Consider the following 17693-nt stretch of genomic DNA (forward strand, 5'->3'; position numbering starts at 1 on the left):
CTTTACTGTCGTCAACTCTCAGTGAACGTTTTGAGATATAAAAGGTTCGATAAAGCTTTTGTTGAATCCTCATACACTAAATAGCAGTTTAAAATTTTGACATCGGAGTCAGAACCCATTTAAACTCATGTCAAAGGTTTTTCTGTCTGAATATACACAGAGCTCACTGACACTATTTACCTGAAATGAAATAGAGTTGACAACCTTATCACCTGGGACCTGAGCTTGTGGAGTTTTTCTTGCTATTAGTGTCAATCTCCAGCGGCAAATTCCATGTGTATCATCGAAACTCATTTCAATTTAGACTGAATTTCCCCTACTTCTTATTTTTGCCATTTTGGTTTTGCAGATATGGTTTGCATCACTTCATTCATCCACAGCATTTTATGCATGTTTGGTACGTCAAACCGATCGCTCTTGTTTCAAATTAAATTTAAGTCTAGCAGCCCAGTAATAAGGTTTCAGATCCCCAGCAAACAGCAGTGCATTACTGGACCTGTAATACAATCATGGTGTTGACAGCTACACTTCTCCAGACAGTGCCGATTAAAATTCTGTCAGCGTTCGCAACTGAATGAAACAAGAAGTGAAATCATGCACTGACTGGCACCAAATAGCCGAGCACATAAACTGTTTTTGTCTGTCTTTAAATAAACCTTTGTCTACTTCATCAATGCCACAGACAAACCAAAACATAAACCTTTTCTGAGACTGTGTCAAATAATAATCTACGCCTGGCAGATCACCCTTTTCATGAAAGGCTGATTATCTCTCGAATCCTTGCGAAACGAATGGAACAAACTCTCGATTTATCAAGTGGCAGCTGCGTTCATCATACTGACTTTACAGAGACCAGAGCAGAGTCAGCAAAGTTGAGAGAACTCTGACAGAAACTACTTGATTTATGATAGCAGAGTGCAAAATGATAGCTCAGTGTAGAATAAATGTCTTTGTTTTAAAATGGTTACAGCCACAGGTGATCTCGTCATCTTTGTCACGCTTGCTTCCAATTGTTTTTCTTGAAGGACACAAATAAATAGTGGAGAGTTTAACGCTACATTCTCCTTACATGGTTTAATGCTCATCTTTCTGCCTCAACTGTGCACATTCATGTTTGAAGTGACTCATATCTGACATCAGTGTGAACATATCTCTGCCCTGAAACGCCTCACATGCAACCAATAAGTCACACACATGCATCAACAACAATAAAAAACGTCACATGTGGGAATCAGGCATTTGGGTATAAACGAACAACACAGCGGTGCAAGCTTCATCTCCCAAATGACCGCTATAGTAGGAAGGTCAGATGACATCATTCTGCATAATAATTAGCCATGCGCTTCTGTTTAGGAGAATGTGTGGCGTATTTTCTGAGAAATGCCCCTTAGGAGCAATGGCTGTAGTTTTTTTCGGGATAACAGGCTGTGGGACAAATGGGCTTTTCGTCCACTAGCTCCATAAGCAGGTGGTACTGGTAGTTCTGTAGGAAGAGGTGTGGGTGTGGACAGGAGAGGAGTGAGGAGTGGTGAGGTTGCAATGTGGAGGGTTTCATGGAGAAACAGTTCCTCCTAACCTTAGGATGTCCAGGGCTACATTCCAATATCTCTGTCTGCGCCTCACAACAACGCTGTCATGTAGGCAAGCTGTCCCCATCAGAAAGCGTCTGGCAGTCCGGCTCTATTGGCCGGCGACTGGAGCAGCCTGCTGCAGCAGTGGTATGGCTTTGGCAGCCTTAACGGACTGCTCTGACACTGTATGATGAGCGATCTGTGCCTGCACAGTGAAGTATGATGTGGAAGAACCATGAATGTATGGGAGAAACCTGGTCATTCCAATATGACCATTTTCACAGTGGTCGCATGGCCAGTAATTGGATTGAGGACCACGTATGAAAGGGGTCTAGATCTGAGCTGACTGAAATAAAATCAGATTTGGGCCACATGTGCTTGTTATGTAAACGTAGACTTTCATATGTGGTCATGAATCAGATGCAGGCCTTATTTTTTGCAGTGCAGTCTCAATCAGAACAGTCATATCGGAATTCATGTGACTTTTACATCATTCACCTTAACAGACTATCTTACTGCGAGAGTCTTGTGAAGAGGCACTAACAGATGTCGTAAAAGTAGCTCTTGACATCCTCAAATTTTCAATGAAATCTGCCTCAGTGAAGCCATTCACGTCACGATCCCACAACTCCTGGCTCTGACTCCACAGCCACACACACACACACCTCTGTCTAGAAGTTGCAGCCACTGCTCCACAAAAGCCATAATTAAAAATTTGGCTCTCTTTCTCCTCATCCCCCATCCTCATTATCATCTGCTCACAAATTCGGTGCACATCAACTTATAAATGAAACCATAAACGCCGACTTCAGTGGCCTCCATGTTTACCTCTGTATAACAGCCTGCTGCAAGTGACATCTTTGTTATTGTTCTTTTGTGCATGCGGGTTAGTTAAGGACCGTAGCCAGTTCATACTGGAATCTGATAATGACCGCAATTAAAAAATAATGTTAACAGCCAGTCAATCATAAATGGATCTGAGCACTAAGGCTTGCAGTGTTAACGTAGCCTGAGATACAGCGTACAAATTCACAGACTTGTTGCCTCTTAAATAGCACGAGAAATTCACATTTTGTAAAACTTCTGCTTTCTTCTTAAGTTTCATCACACAAAATGTCATAAGGTATAAAAATAGTTAAAAGAATAGGCTAACATGTGGAAATAATTTGCTTTCTTGAAGAGACTCTGATGAGAGAATTGATCCCACTTTTATGTCTGTGCAAGTATAAAGCTACCAGCAGCTGCCGGCTAACTTAGCTTAGCACAAATACTGGTTAAAGATGAAAACAGATTGCAAGGATAACCTTCCTGTAAAACAGCAAATTTTCATTCTTCGTGTTTTGTGTGGATTAAACAAGATACAACATGTTGAATACTGACTGTTAGAAATGCTGGTAGACCAGGACCAGGTCAGCTGTTTCCCCCTGTGTCCAGACTTTATGCTAAGCTAAGCTAACTGGCTGCTGGAGGTAGCTTCATACTTAGCATAGCATAAAAACATGAGAGTTGTATTAATGTTCTCATGTAACTATCGGCAGGAAAGTGAATAAGCACATGTATGGAATGTCAAACTTCTCCTTTAAGACTTCACTGTATAGGAATCGAATTAAATCACGCAATCTCAACTGAGTCAGCAACAGAGCAACTTGAGCTGCCTGTTTGTTTGACTGCCACAGCACACAAACAAACCAACCCTGAATGAAACCCAAAATTTATTGGACCGCAGAATAAACAAGCTGTCCCACTAAAGATTATGCCATCTAAATAGCTCGTAGATTTTTTTTTTCTGTGCAAATGTTCTCTCAGTCAGCAGCAGGTTTGCCAAACAAGCTGCCGGTGAGTCAGTGCGACCATTTCTCTCCCAACTCCCAACATGTCAGTTTCTACACAGGCAGCTTCACGCTGCCCAGCAGGATGTTAATAGCTAAATAACCAAATCACACCGTGATGGTAACGAGCTCTGATCTTGAGACACATTCCCAGCATCGACTGATCAACACATTCAGTGCCAGTAATAAACCTGAGATGACACAGTCGAAGGTATTTCAGAAAATAAATATAGAAATAAATAAAAGAACCACAAACTGTTTTCAGCATTTATCTCCCTCAGCAGAGCTGTCTGTCGCCTGGAGCAACAACAAACAGAGACACACCCAGTGTCTCACATAATTCTCATCAGCACTTGACCAAACTGACACTTTTTCAGGTTATTGGAGGGATCGTTATATCACACAAGACATGCAGTGGTTATATTTTCAAGAAAGTGACAACGCTAGGCAGCATAAATACTGCAAGCTGATGACTGACATGTCTTATCAGCTCATTTTCACACCTTCTTTCTGCTCGTTACATAAACAGTCAAAATAAACCACTTAGATTCAGGAGTCGAAACTACTTGTTCAGGGTTAGGGACAAAAAGGCCACGGTTTGGGTTAAATGAAGTGAATTTATGGGCATGGTACCGAATTCTGGGCCCTATGCATAAGCAGTTTCTGTGGACCCCCTCTCTTGATCCATGTCCCTCTCATGCACCTTTTGACTTTTTTTTGGTTTATGGCCTAAAATATAATAAAACAGGCTACTTGGTTAGAGTCACGTTACTTTAAAGGGCTGGTTATTACACAGGCTAGTTAATAACAGGTGAAGGATGAACCCAAGGTGATATGTAAACTCATCTTCATTGGTTGACTACAAACATGACGTATCATCTGAAACATGTAAGTAGCTACATGCCCATTAGCCACTTAGCACAATCATTACCGCTTTGCCAACAGTGTCATTAACAGGCAGCTCACTCAGTGTGTGACGTGCACTTGTAGATAAAATATAGGCCTATATTAATGAAGGTTCATTAGCACAGTTTTGTATTTCTCTGTAATGTAGCACAGTGTTAACAATGTTACTGATACTATTCTTTCGCACACCTTGAACTCAAACCATTGTGTTGTCCAGCCCAAAATATATAATCTAATAATTAAATCAATATCGTAAACATGCAGACGACTTATCGACTAATGGACCTAAATGACGACTATTGGTCGACTAGGAAAATTCTTAGTTGGGGGCAACCCTGATGCTCCTCTCCTCTCCGTGGCTGTGCATTTGTGACGTGACAATGTATTTACATGACGTTAAGTAGTTAAAATAATTCAACTTTTGGTGTCACACAGGACAGGAGATGATAAGAGAGGTCTCCTGGGTGAAAGTCCTGTTTGACTGACACATCCATCCAAACCGTAGCCCAACACAGACTTCTTGCTCTTCATACTACGTCTGTTGCTCTGAGAATCTAATAGATTGTAACATCATATCAGTTATTCATTTTACATAAAAAGGCGTGTGTGGTCACACTTCTTTTTATTTTAACTGTATAAAACGTGCTTTTAATCTACAAGTAAGACACTTGAGGAAGAAATACTTTATACTGAAAAATGTGACCTGTTAAAAATGTATGTTGATCAAATTACTTTCAGGTCTTTATTGGGTCTGCTTTGGAAGTTAAGCCTGTTTGCATTTAGGCTGGCAGAAAGGAACCAGCAGAGACCAGCAGCAAAAAGAAACCTGCACCCAGAGGTGCAAAAAGCCTGCTTCCTTTCGACTGAAAAACTTCCCTGAGAAGTTGCCAGCATTAATATTTTTGATCAGAAAAATTGTTGTTTGTAGCCTGGAGGCAAAAACAAATGACATCTTGTGTAATTTTCATCACATCAAAACTGTGGCTCCTCTCAAACACATCTCATTTATTGGCATGTCCGTCTATCTGTATGCCTGCCTTTGCACGTGGGTGTGTGTCAGTGTCAGTGTGGTTAATAACTGTCGTGGTCATATCAGAGTTAGACAATGGGCACAGCTAGGAAAAGACTTCCATCAAATCCAGCCAACAAGTTAAAGCGCTGATCACACTGACTTTTATCTCCTAAATACTGCAGGAAAAATACCATTACTAAGGGTCCAGTGTGCCAGAGAATGAGAGTGGGGTAAAACTGTGCTGCACTCCAAGTACAATGAATCAGAAATCCTTTGCAGAGGGGGATTCAGGGAACACTGCCAACAGAACAGGCAACCTCCTGTCCCTCGAGTGAAAGTACAGCACAGCAAAAAGATGTAAACACAAGACCAATTTAATAAAACTGAGCTGTGCTGAAGACAATGGAGCCTCGCCTGGGTGCGCTCATGTCTTGACATTTACTCATGTCTTTTAAGTGTTCACATTTAGTTTCAAAGTTTTGTCCTGTGTATGTTCGGTATCACCACCTCCCTTTAATGCTATCATCCTCTCCGTCTCTGTTAAGCCAGCTGGTTAACTTGTGATCACTGGACTTTAAAGCAGGATTCCTGCAGATCCTTAAAAAGTTTTAAAGGCACTGAATTCATTCATGTAAAAATAGGGCCTTCATTGGAATCAATGTGTCAATCTAAATAATTCTGTCTTTCAAAAGTCTTAAAATCCAAAGAAATGGGAAGTAGGATTTTACAGATTGTTGCAAAATAAGTCTCAAAATAAGTAGTACAGCTATTTTTCTTGATAACTTACAGAATGCCCCTAATATTAACATCATGCAGATCAGGAAATCAGAACCAACAATGCTCATATTAGTCCCTTTTACACTGCCTTTTCAAGGCAAGAATTTCCGACCATTATGACGGCCCGCCATTAAAAGGTACAGTTGCGGGGTAGGGGAACAGAGTTGTCTCGCCTTTGAGCCGGCAACGGAGGTAGCAACAGCGATGAAACAGTGTCTGAAGAACGGGATCACTGGTGGCATGGGTGTGACATTTTGACGATGTGTTATGAGTGCAACCCACCAGGGGAGATTTAAAAAGCTGATGGTCGCAGTTAGCAGCTAACTGAAGGAAGAAAAAGAGTGGAAAAAGTCTGCAAAGTGGGAAAACAATGAGGTCCAGGAGCTCTGTCATATAACAGGGACGGTAATAGATTGTTAGTGTCATATAGTGTCATTGTTATTGTTTAGAAAGCGATGCCCATGCATATGTTATATGTCACACTAGCGGTCAACACTGTCATGTTACATGTTGTACCTGTCACGCCTCTTTTGGTTCTGTGATGGTGGTCTGCAGTCTAAAATCACACACTAGAGCGGCATGATGTAACCGTTGTTTGGTTCTGAGTAAAAATGCAAAGGTGGCATAAAGACGGGACTTTGTGGCAGCCTTACAGTGCGATCTCTGTGTAAAAAGGGCTTTTATGTTTCTGGCCAAGATGCTTAGAGCAGGGGATCCACTGTCTCCTAGCTGGCTGTCACTGTACACTGGACAACATGGGGAAGTGCAAATACAACAAAAACTGGCAGTTTAACCCAGATAACGCATACAAGGCTCGTTGTGCTTCATGCAAAAGGTTTTTCAATCACAGCACAATAGGAATCAAGGCAGTGGAATATCACATGCAGAGTAAGAAACACCATATTGCCAAGAAAACCAGCCAAAACACAGCAGGTAATTTTTTAGACACAGTCATGTTTTATATTACAACATTTTATGCTACATTTTCCCTAACATAACATAAATGGCTCTTTTTTTGTCTTCAATTTTAATAATTTTAAAATTAGTCTTAAGTTTCATTCCAAGTGGCATCAAAAAGGTCTTAAAAATTCTGGAATCTAACTTGCCTTGAGCTGCAGGAACCCTGTTAAAGCATCCAGTTTTCTCTATAAAGAAGACTGAAGGTTCAGTTCATCCTTGTCCTATTGATGTGGAAGTATGAGTTTATACTGAAGCCATATTTCAGTCTCAGAACCTGGTGTGTAAATGTCAAATAGCAGCTGATGGTTGAGCCCCAGAGCAGCACTTCACAAGCTGCCTATTAAACTGGCAAACAGGAGGAGGCTGAGCTGCAGTCCAGCAACCGCACGGTGGTAAGCTACAAAACAGAGTTCAGGCTCCTCAGTCTGCCTCTCTGTGTTCAGCGTACGAAGCCTCTCTATTGACATGCTAATGCACGATCTGCCAGCTGAACATCTTGAATAAAGTGAACACCATCTCCCAAGGTCCTTCAGAGACCTCGGCTTTGGCAGCCAGCCTCGAGGGTCGCCAAGGATTCATTAATGGCTGTGGGTTAAGATTTTAGCACGAATGGTTTGTTGCACTGTAACAGAGGAAATTAATTCTATATTGTGATGTGCTTTCACACCTGCTGCCACTACATTTAAAGAAACACAATATCTCGCTATAGCAAATGTTTTGATAGCGTTTCTTTGCTGTTAAAGCCTGAAACCAAGAGATTTTTTTTTAATTAGCCTTCATACATAATAAAGCAAGCGACCCCGCGATCTTATGACCCAATCAATGACACACTGATGATTTGGCCCCTTCTGCCATGTACACATTAACCATAAAGCAATAACTCAGAGGAAGACAGGTGCAATTTCCAATCTGAATTTCATTACGGCTTCGCTCACTGCCTGCTTCGATTCATAACATTGCCATTGTTGTGAGGTGGTGGATGTCGAGAGCAGAGCCCTCCATGTCTTTAGGCAATGCAACACACCAGCTGTGAATGAGAAACAAGCAGCATTCTCCATAAATTAACATTAGCATCGTCCTCAGACAGTTCAAGGGCTCTGTCTAATGCAAAGAGGCAGCACACAGGGCCTGGCTCTATAAAACAAGAGTGATTCTGCCATGACACAGTTGGACCTAAGATGAATAATTGATGCCTGAATTACCAAAAAATTGCCTGGAGTGGAAAGCTGCTGAATAAAACAGGCATTGAATGGTGGAAGAAAGATGTGCAATTTTCTGAATGACCAGCCCATGCCACAAGACAAAACTGAGGTTACAGAGGCAATGGTTCATAATAATAAGGCAATAGTGGGTAAGGCTCAGACCAGCAGCAGTAATAATGTCCACACAAAGAAGAACATGTCTGTAGATCAATCCTACGAGTCAACCACTCACACCCTGAGCATCCAAAGGTCTGGACTGGTACCTAATGATGTTCCAATACCATTTTGTCCTTCCCAGTATTGATTCTGATACTTGATCTCGCATAGCAGCTGATAGCACCCAATACCATTGCGTTCAAAACAAAATTTAACAGCTGTGTACCACTAATCTTGTATGGATGTGAATGAATGCTGTCATTTTTATATGGCATGGCTTTATAGGATTGCTGGTGTTGAAATGGAAATGGAAATTCATTTTTGTCCACCTGCCACTGTGGCTAGTAGATTCCCAAATTCTACCAGCCACTCAATAGATTACCTTTGTTTTTCAGCTGATGAGTAAAGCAAATCTAGCAGCCACTTGCATATTTTAACAGCATTTAGCTGGTGGCTGGTGCTTATTTCCAACCTTGCACTAGTGCCACCCCTCGAAACTAAAGCCTTGCATACTACATATTTCTTACTGGTGGGACCTTCTAGTGTAAAATATTACCAAATTGCTTGCATTTGCTTACGGCTAACGTTACACTAGTTATGGGAAATCAATTTGCCGCTTTAAAATAGGAGTTGCCAGTGGCTGCGCAGCGTAACTTGCTGTGTAGGCTGTTTTAGAGCGGCGAAGAATTGATTTCTGAGAAAACTGCAGTTTTATCTGAGTATGAAACTACTTTTAAGTTTATTAATGAATTACATGGTACCGGATCAGCAAAAAGACTCACATACGCAACACCCAATCCAGCAGTTTAGGCAGTATCTGAGGTATTTCAATCCTGGTATTGGTATCGGAACGACCCTGTTGGTACATGACTCTGGGGATGATCAGCTGAAGCCCTGAGGCGTAACATTAGTGAAACCACTGAGAGTGAGTGTTAGTAATGGGTCCAGGGCCTTGAAACTGAGCCCCAGCTCCACTTAGAGAAATATCTGTTCGTAACCAGTCTACTCTGCTTGTATGTGCAGAATTCCCCCTTCATTTTTACACAACACTAAAGAATTAACTGTCACTTGATGTGTCTTGTGATTGTTTATTTGGGTGGCTTATTTCCTGGGTTGCTGCCTGCATTGACCTGGAGTATGTTATCAACTGTCTTGTTTTTTCACAACACTTAACCATAGAAGGCCAGGAGCTAGTTAATAAACAAAAATGAATGATATTAATCGGTATATTAATAAATGTATTGCCTGTTTTCAACCTTTTGTTGTTGGCTGTCCTCACCCATCTTTGTCAAGATGCAAATCCAGTTGCAGCAGCTGTACACAGGGGTGTTTCTAGGATTTGAGGACATTGGGGCTCGGCTCAGAACTCTGTTAGGGGTCCGGCAAATCCTCCCTTGCACTTTTTTTGTTTGTGTTTGATAAATAAGCTGTATTTTTGGTGTTTTTATGCACTCTGGCACCTTCTTCACATTTAAAATACAAAAAATGTTCCCAGTGTGAGTCAGTTTGTTTTCATTGTGACTTAGAAAATGGTCTGCAGACCACCCAGCACCCTATTGTGGGCCAGATTTGGCCCACTAGCTGTAAGTTGAGTACCACTGCTCTACAGCAGGCACAGGTTCATTCACTGAGAAGACTCTGTTGGACCCCATTCATATTTCTAACCACAAGTCTATGATCTACCTTCGATTTGAGATCATTAGGATTCTGATACTCAGTAAGCGTAATTATAAAGGGGCCATGAAGTGTGGAAAAGGAGTCAATGGTGACATTAAACCACAGAGTGTTTGATCCATGTTGCCAGGTGAGAGCAGTCAAGAGAAAATCACTGACAATGAATCAAAGGCAGAACGTGAGCGGTGTGATCAAGCTCTGTGGATTAAAGCTGACATCACAAGCCATCAAAAGACACTGAATATGTATTAAATCATCTGATCAGCATCTCCAACCACAGCAGCCACAGTGAACCAAACACAGGCCCCAAATTGTGCAAGAATGAGGTGCAGTAATACAGCCAGCCCTCCATCCAACACTGATTTCAACACAGGGATCATTTTACCCTGCTATAAAGCAACACAGCAACGATCCTAACCACATTATGACAAATCAGGGCTCAGCAACCTCTGGCTGTCACATGAGACAGAGGGAAAATAATACAAGGGTTCACACCTCGCACTCTGACGCTCTTGTCATTGGATTGACTGTCACGGTTTGCCTGTCATCTGAGAGGATGCCTCCCAGTGCTCTCTGTTTAGACACTACACAACAGCTATAGATGTGGATTGCACTATACTGCACATATAAAAAGCAAAGCACAAACACAGAGGCTGATGATCAGGCTGATGGTCAGCCTCTGCAGAGACAATGCACACAGAGCGGACAAACACATCAGGTTCACACCGCACCTTTCACTTGGGTCTCATAGTCCGCTATGATCTCCTTATCCTTCTTGTATTTCGTAGAAGACATGGTTCCTCTGGTTTTAGGGTGATGCCCTGTAAGTCGAGGACTGCCTTGGGTCTTGGAGGTGATGATCCCGGACTTGTAACGTTGCAGCGCGTTCCTCCTTTCTCTTCTAGCGGTCGTGCATTGACGGGAACAAAAGCTGAATGTGTTATATCCCTGCAGCTTCAATCACCGTATCAGTGCAGAAAAAACACACGAGCAACAGTCCAATGTTTCATTCTTCTGTTTTCCTGTTCCTTTTTTCTCTCTCTGGTACAAGAACCGAGTCCTCCTCCTCCCTCTCCTCTTTCTCCCGGTACCAGTCAACTCAGAGAGGCTTCAGCAGGAAAAACAAAAGACACAAACGAGCTCAAAACTGTGAGAACAACATGATGAAGAGAGCTGAGCGACGCTTGGAGGTTTTCAAGCAGTCAGTTCCTCGGTTGGAGCTTCTGTGCCCCCCGAAAAATGAGCAGACGTGCGCGCGAGTAGCGAGGCAGGCAGACACCATCCGTACTCTGACAAATTGCGCTGCAGGGGAACAGGAATTTAAAAGATAGTCACGTGAGCCTCCTCATATTGTCAACCAGCCGTCCTTCCCCCCGCCCTCACATACACACACGCACATACACACACGCACACACACACACACACACACACACACACACACACACACACACACACACGCACATTTGTGTAATTTATGTAATTTAAATTTAAAGGTCCAGTGTGTAGGGTTGGGGGGGGGGGTATTTATTGGCAGACATTGAATATTTATAATTCTATATACTTATATATATAATTTTTTTTTGAGTTTTATCTAGTGTATAATGTCCTGAAAATAAGAATTGTTGTTTTTGTTTCCTTAGAATGAGCTGTTTATATCTACATACAGAGTCCGCCATGTCGCACCGCCATGTTTCTACAGTAGCCCAGAACAGACAAACTAAGCTCTGACTATAGACGGCAGTAGCTCAGTCTATAGGGACTTCAGTTAGGAACTGGAGCGTCGCTGGTTCAAGTCCCTGACCAGACCAACTATGGAGCATGGACTGGTAGCTGGAGAGGTACCAGTTTGCCTCCTGGGCACTGCCAAGGTGCACTTGAGCAAGGCACAAACCCCCAACTGCTTGGGGTGCCTGTACATAGGCAGCCCCCTCACTGTGACATCTCTCCATTTAATGCATGTATTGATCCATTTTGGGTGTGTGTATATGATAACAGTGTGAAAAAAAATGGAATTTCCCTTCTTCAGGGATTAATAAAGTATTTCTTCTTCTTCTTTTTGTTCTTCTTCTTCCAGACAGGGCCATTCACATTTTCGTGTTGACCACCGTAAATACAGCCCCTCCAGTACAAGCAAAGTCAGAAAAACACTAATTGTTTTCACATGAAACTGCTTTATTCAGAGTTTTTTCTGGTTTAAATCACCACACCCATTTGTTTTGGAGAAAAAAAGCCTCCGCGACTAATTCGGCCCCCGGTAAAAACTCCTGAATGTCTAGATCTTAAGTTGTCAGAGAAAAAAGGTGAGTGCATATTAGCAGGTGCTGTGTTACTGGCCCCTCTGCGGTGAGCCAAACAGCATAGGAGAAACACTGATTTGTAACATGAAGCTGCTTTATTCAGTGTTTTTACCAGTTTAAATCACAGCATCCATTTGTTTCGGAGAGGAGGAGACCTTCGTGGATAATTCGGCTCCCGGTAAAACCCTCCTGAACGTCTGGATCAAGAAAAAGATGTGAGCAACAGCGTTGCAGAAACACTGATTTGTAATGTGAAACTGCTTTATTCAGTGTTTTTACCAGTTTAAATCACCAGGTCCGTTTGTTTTGGAGAGGAGGAGACCTCTGCGGGTAATTCAGCTCTCAGTAACTTCCTGAGCAATGAACACTGATGGAATTCTAACGAGGAGTTTTCATGGTTGGCACATGGGAGAAGTTTCAGCTGGTTGCAAACTGCGATCCACACCTGTGGATGCCACTAAATCCTACTCACTGCTCCTTTAACGATGACCATCCTTTCTCAAACACTGGGGCACAAATACAGATCATCATCATCATCATCATCATCATCACATCACATCACATCACATCACTGCCTCCAGACCTACCTGATAACAATCATATTCCTGTTTCCAGAGGTAAAAATAGACCTAGCAATGAAAATGCTCCATCTCTTTAGACACCATTGCCATGGAAACCACACACTTTTACCCTTACATTACTTTCCCCCTACTGTTCGGGAGATGTGGCACATCTCAGCAGAGGTTGTGAGGGATAATCTATGACTGACACGTTGCTCGCTCTCACACACAGAGCAGAGACTTTGTGTGAAGTGAGAGGCCCTGTGGTTAAATGGCTCAGGCAATGATACTTGTGGTGGCTGCCAATGCACATAAATCATTACCTTTAAAAAGGGAACATGTCCTTTGCACCACCCTCCTTTGTTGCAAACAGGTGTATCGTCATGTCCTCATCACACCCATTGTTTACCCTACTTCTTTTTCTGTCTTGGCAGAGCTGAGGCTGACAATTAAAGATGAATGTAAAAGAAAGAATGCCAGTGACAGAAGCCCTGTACGCATATAAAAGGGGATAAAACCTCTCATTGTACACGCTGTTCCAAAAATGCTGAATGATAAATACGTCTGAGCAGAACCAAGGACACATACATAATGATCCATTATCACCATACTCCTAAAATACTGTAGGAAAGGAGAACAAAATTTCTCAGATTTGGTTCAAATGGGTTCAATTATTGTGTTTAAATGAATTACACTCATGCACCTGTGCCTATGTGATGGGAGATGTGTGTTTCTTACATGGGAAAAAAGAATATTTGAATTCATATCATGAAGGAAAGCTTTTCAAAGCATCTTCATGATGGGGACTGAGCGTATTTCCTGACAGATACTGTCATCTGGGTGCTTCACCGTGTTTTTAACAGTCCATGGGTCTTGGTTTGTTGTCTGTCACCTTAGCTGTTCTCAGTTCAGGAGGGAACAGGCAGTTGACTCACAATGAGGTGACTCAAACCTGCAAAGTGCCACACTGTAGAAACCCTTTGCATTTCATTCCCATCTGCACCGCACAGGCTTCGATGCATATTTCACGCTGACAGGTGGGAGGACATTTTTGACAGATATATAAGGTCTACAATATGCCTCAGCTGAAAGAAAGAAAAACACGGATAAAAAGACTTTTTATTTAAAAAAAACAAAAACAAATCTAACCAAGAAATCATCCCACTTACACTTCATAAAATGTTTATAGATTATCACTAATGGCAGCTGCAGATGGCTAATTAGCACACAAGAAGGTCATGACCCTTTTTAATTGTCTTACTAACATTTATAACAGCAGACATGATGGTTTATTGGAGAGAGATAAACCAATTAGCACATATTAATAGATTACCAACATATTTAACTGCATTTATAACCAACAAGACGCACCTGCCAAGGGAATTTTCACAACCTGGCAACCCATTAAATGCTCTTAATGGGGGCTCACAATTAATCTATAATAAAGCATTAGTTAATGTTGTATTAAACATTAAACATTAATGACAACATTATGAACACTTTATACAGGATGCCTTTTGCTTTAGATTTGAACTGTACTATATCAATTTAAAGACTTTTATTTTTATAAGGTGAGGATGTGAACAATTTTCAGGATGTCACTAATAACATAGGTGTAGATTTAAGGGGGATGGATATATTTGGATATGTGGAACATGTGCATTTGCTCCCCCCCAAAAAAATCATAAAAATAGCAGAGGATTTTAATTTGAATATGAAATTAAGGACATTTACACCATAAATTGATGCAGAAACTGCAAAAATTGATGCATTAAAGTTCCCCAGAAATCAGGAAATTCAGTGTTTGATGCAAAATCACCTAAGGGAGGACCCCACACCTCTCGTTTCATAGGTGTTCCCTCATTGGCTGAAACAAAACCTACGCCTGTAGCTTAACTGACTTGAGAGTTCCTTAAAGGACATATCAGTGTAAGGGACATTACTGTGAGCTGCAGCCTCATGTTCGTATGCAGCCAGTAACACCGAGTTAAAAGACAAAGAAAGAAATATGAAGATATTACATCATGCAAATGAGGTGGAACAATTAGCTGGGCACCCTGGAGGGTCTAATTGAACAATTACAGAGATGAGGGAGATGTCTACAGTAATTCTCTAACCCCAAGAATATCCATTCATACAAATGTAGGCGCACTGCCCTCCTGTTTTCCCACCAGTGATGACTTCAAAAATCAGGTTTGAATTCTTGCTGGCCTTTTGATGCACAAAGATATTTTCTGGCCGTTGAACACAGCATGCATGGCCTTCTTCACACGAGCAAAGCCCCCGAGAAATTTCAAATGGCCTCTAGCAGTGTATGTGTGTGTGTATCTATGTCTGGGTACTGTATGTGTTCAGCGAGTCTAGATATGAGAGAAAGGCCAAGAGAGGGCGAGTGTCTTCCTGTGTTATGTGCCTCGCTGCATCACAGTCTTTTGTATCTTTGCAGTTCCGGTGGTGAGTCTAAGTTGTTTGTCAGGCCTTATGTATCACCTACACGTCTGAGCAGTGGAGCCCTGAGAGAGCAGACACTTCACTTGTGACACATCAGCTGTGACAGAGAGGCCTGCTGGAGGGCCAGAGTGACAGCGGGGAGGATTCTGCTTTTGTTTGTGTTTACCACAGAGAAGTCAGCGGTGGTAACCTTTTCACAGTGCCTTCATCCCCTCCCACCGTCCCTCTGTTCCTCACCCCTACCTCTTTCATCAGGTATCTCAGGGGGAGAAGCCTGGGAAACTGTGACTTCACTGTTTGTACGGCACAAAGATCCATTGTGAGATCCTTTTACTATTCCTCTCTAAAGAACAAGAGTGGGAACTGCTCTAGTCTCCAACATGTGAAAAAAGGCCACCCTGGGATACAGTCTGGGCCTGAATGCTGTGGTAGATAATCATTTATATGTGTTGAGGCATGCAAATACTATTTGGCAGCAAAAAATATATCTCATTAAATCTGCTTATGCATAGAGGAAATTGTTATTTTTCTGCATAGCAACAACTGGAACAAAGGTAATATTTGTAATTATATAATACACTTGTCAGATTTGATTTGTCAGAACTGTCATTGCATAATTGAGTTTTAAATATCATTCCTTTGACATGCATTGGATCATTTGACAGCAGAAAGTGTCCAAAAACTAGGGGACGACTTCAAACAGAGGTTGCCAAGTGACCCAAACCCAGGTTGTCTTGGATACAGTCACCAGGACATCTTACTGTGAATTGTCTCCTAACACCTCTGTTAACTAGCATGTACTGAATGTCACATAATAGTGACAATGTGGGCCCCTTCACCAACTTATTTACATTAATAGATACTAATATCTATTACCTCTGAATCCACACTTGCATTTCAAACTCTTTAGAGAAAATGTCATACAGTAAGTTGAGGAAAGAAAGCGCATTAGTGAAAGCTAATGTGAGGGTGTTCAAGGTGATAATCAAAAGTGTGGGAGAGAAGACAGCAGATAAGCCTTGGGGGCTGTTTCCTCTTCTTCATGCAGAGGAATCTTTGCACGGACATGTATCAATTGGCATATCACTCATAATTACACCTCTTTGAATTTAAAAGATCTTTGCCCTGTGGGACTCAGAGGAATCTTCAAACAGGCAGCATGTGATGTAACAGGTTTCCCTGTTTTGAATCCACAGGACTGCCGGGCATGCCCCACTGATCCTCATGGAAATAATCTGATGTTATGTAAAGGTTGCAATGTGCAGATATATTGCTTCTTGCTGTTTGCCTACAAGTTGCCGAGTCAGGGTCTGCAGCAATCAGCTGCCTTTTACATCCAGTCAGCATTAAAGTTTGGCGTATTTTGGAATCAATAAAACAATTTTAGCCTGTATCCTACATTTATTAAACTGTAAAATAGATTTGTTACAAAGATAATAATAACCAATGGCATTTATTAAACATGAGGTAAAAAGTGCACACTCCTCTGATCTGTTGCGACTCCAAAAATTGTGGAAAGTCATAACTGAATTTCAGGGATTCTTTAAAGCTGTTGAAGCACTGTATGTAGGCTATTTGAAAAATATGTCAATATAAAAATTAAGGAATCACTGATACACTTTGGTTTCTTGCTTCTTTATAGTTCACATTGCTAATTATCTGATGTGCATAGATAGACTAATAGCAGTGCAGTGAACATTTTGAGCTCCACAAGAATCCTGTTTTAATATGTTGTGTATCTATACATGTTAGATGACTCATTATTCTTCAAAAAATTATAATAATAATAATAATGAAAAGTTCAAAGTTCTTTACATAATAAATGACAAAATACACATAAAAACAGTATAAGATAGAGTAAATAAGATTCAAATAATAAACAATCACACATTCACACAGACACACACATAAAAAAATAATAATAAATAGAAGCTATAAAACTGCAAGTCTAAAAAGACAGATTGTAAGATTTTATTTAAAGCTGTCTCCTGAATCAGAGAGTCTGACGACCTCTGGAAGGCTGTTCCAGAGACGAGGGCAAACGACACTGAACGCAGCACCAAGGTACTTTTTAATTCTACTCTGGGAGACATCTTAGGGATCTAGAGGCAATGTATTTGACCAACATATTAGATAACTAGTCAGGACCAATAAGTCCAATAAGAGATTCAAAAACTAAAAGCAATATTTTAAAATGAATTCTAAGATGAAGGGGAAGCTGATGAAGAGCCTTCAAGACCGGAGCTATGTGTTCTTGATGTTTATTCTCACATGCTGCTGCATTTTGGATCATCTGAA

At 41.4% G+C, this 17693-nt stretch overlaps 1 protein-coding gene across 2 annotated transcripts in view; it reads right to left on the reverse strand.

The window, feature by feature from the left end:
- srgap3 (SLIT-ROBO Rho GTPase activating protein 3) overlaps nucleotides 1-11393 on the reverse strand; it is an 86466-nt gene extending 75073 nt beyond the window's left edge. For both annotated transcript variants that reach the window (XM_050037643.1, XM_050037642.1), the window contains exon 1: nucleotides 10819-11393. In XM_050037643.1, coding sequence (XP_049893600.1) covers nucleotides 10819-10882 — 64 coding nt within the window. In that variant the 5' untranslated portion in view covers nucleotides 10883-11393. The remainder of the gene's footprint in view (nucleotides 1-10818) is intronic.
- Between the last annotated feature and the right edge of the window lie 6300 nt (nucleotides 11394-17693).

Source organism: Epinephelus moara, chromosome 24, assembly GCF_006386435.1.
Source record: "Epinephelus moara isolate mb chromosome 24, YSFRI_EMoa_1.0, whole genome shotgun sequence".
Lineage (NCBI taxonomy): Eukaryota > Metazoa > Chordata > Actinopteri > Perciformes > Serranidae > Epinephelus > Epinephelus moara.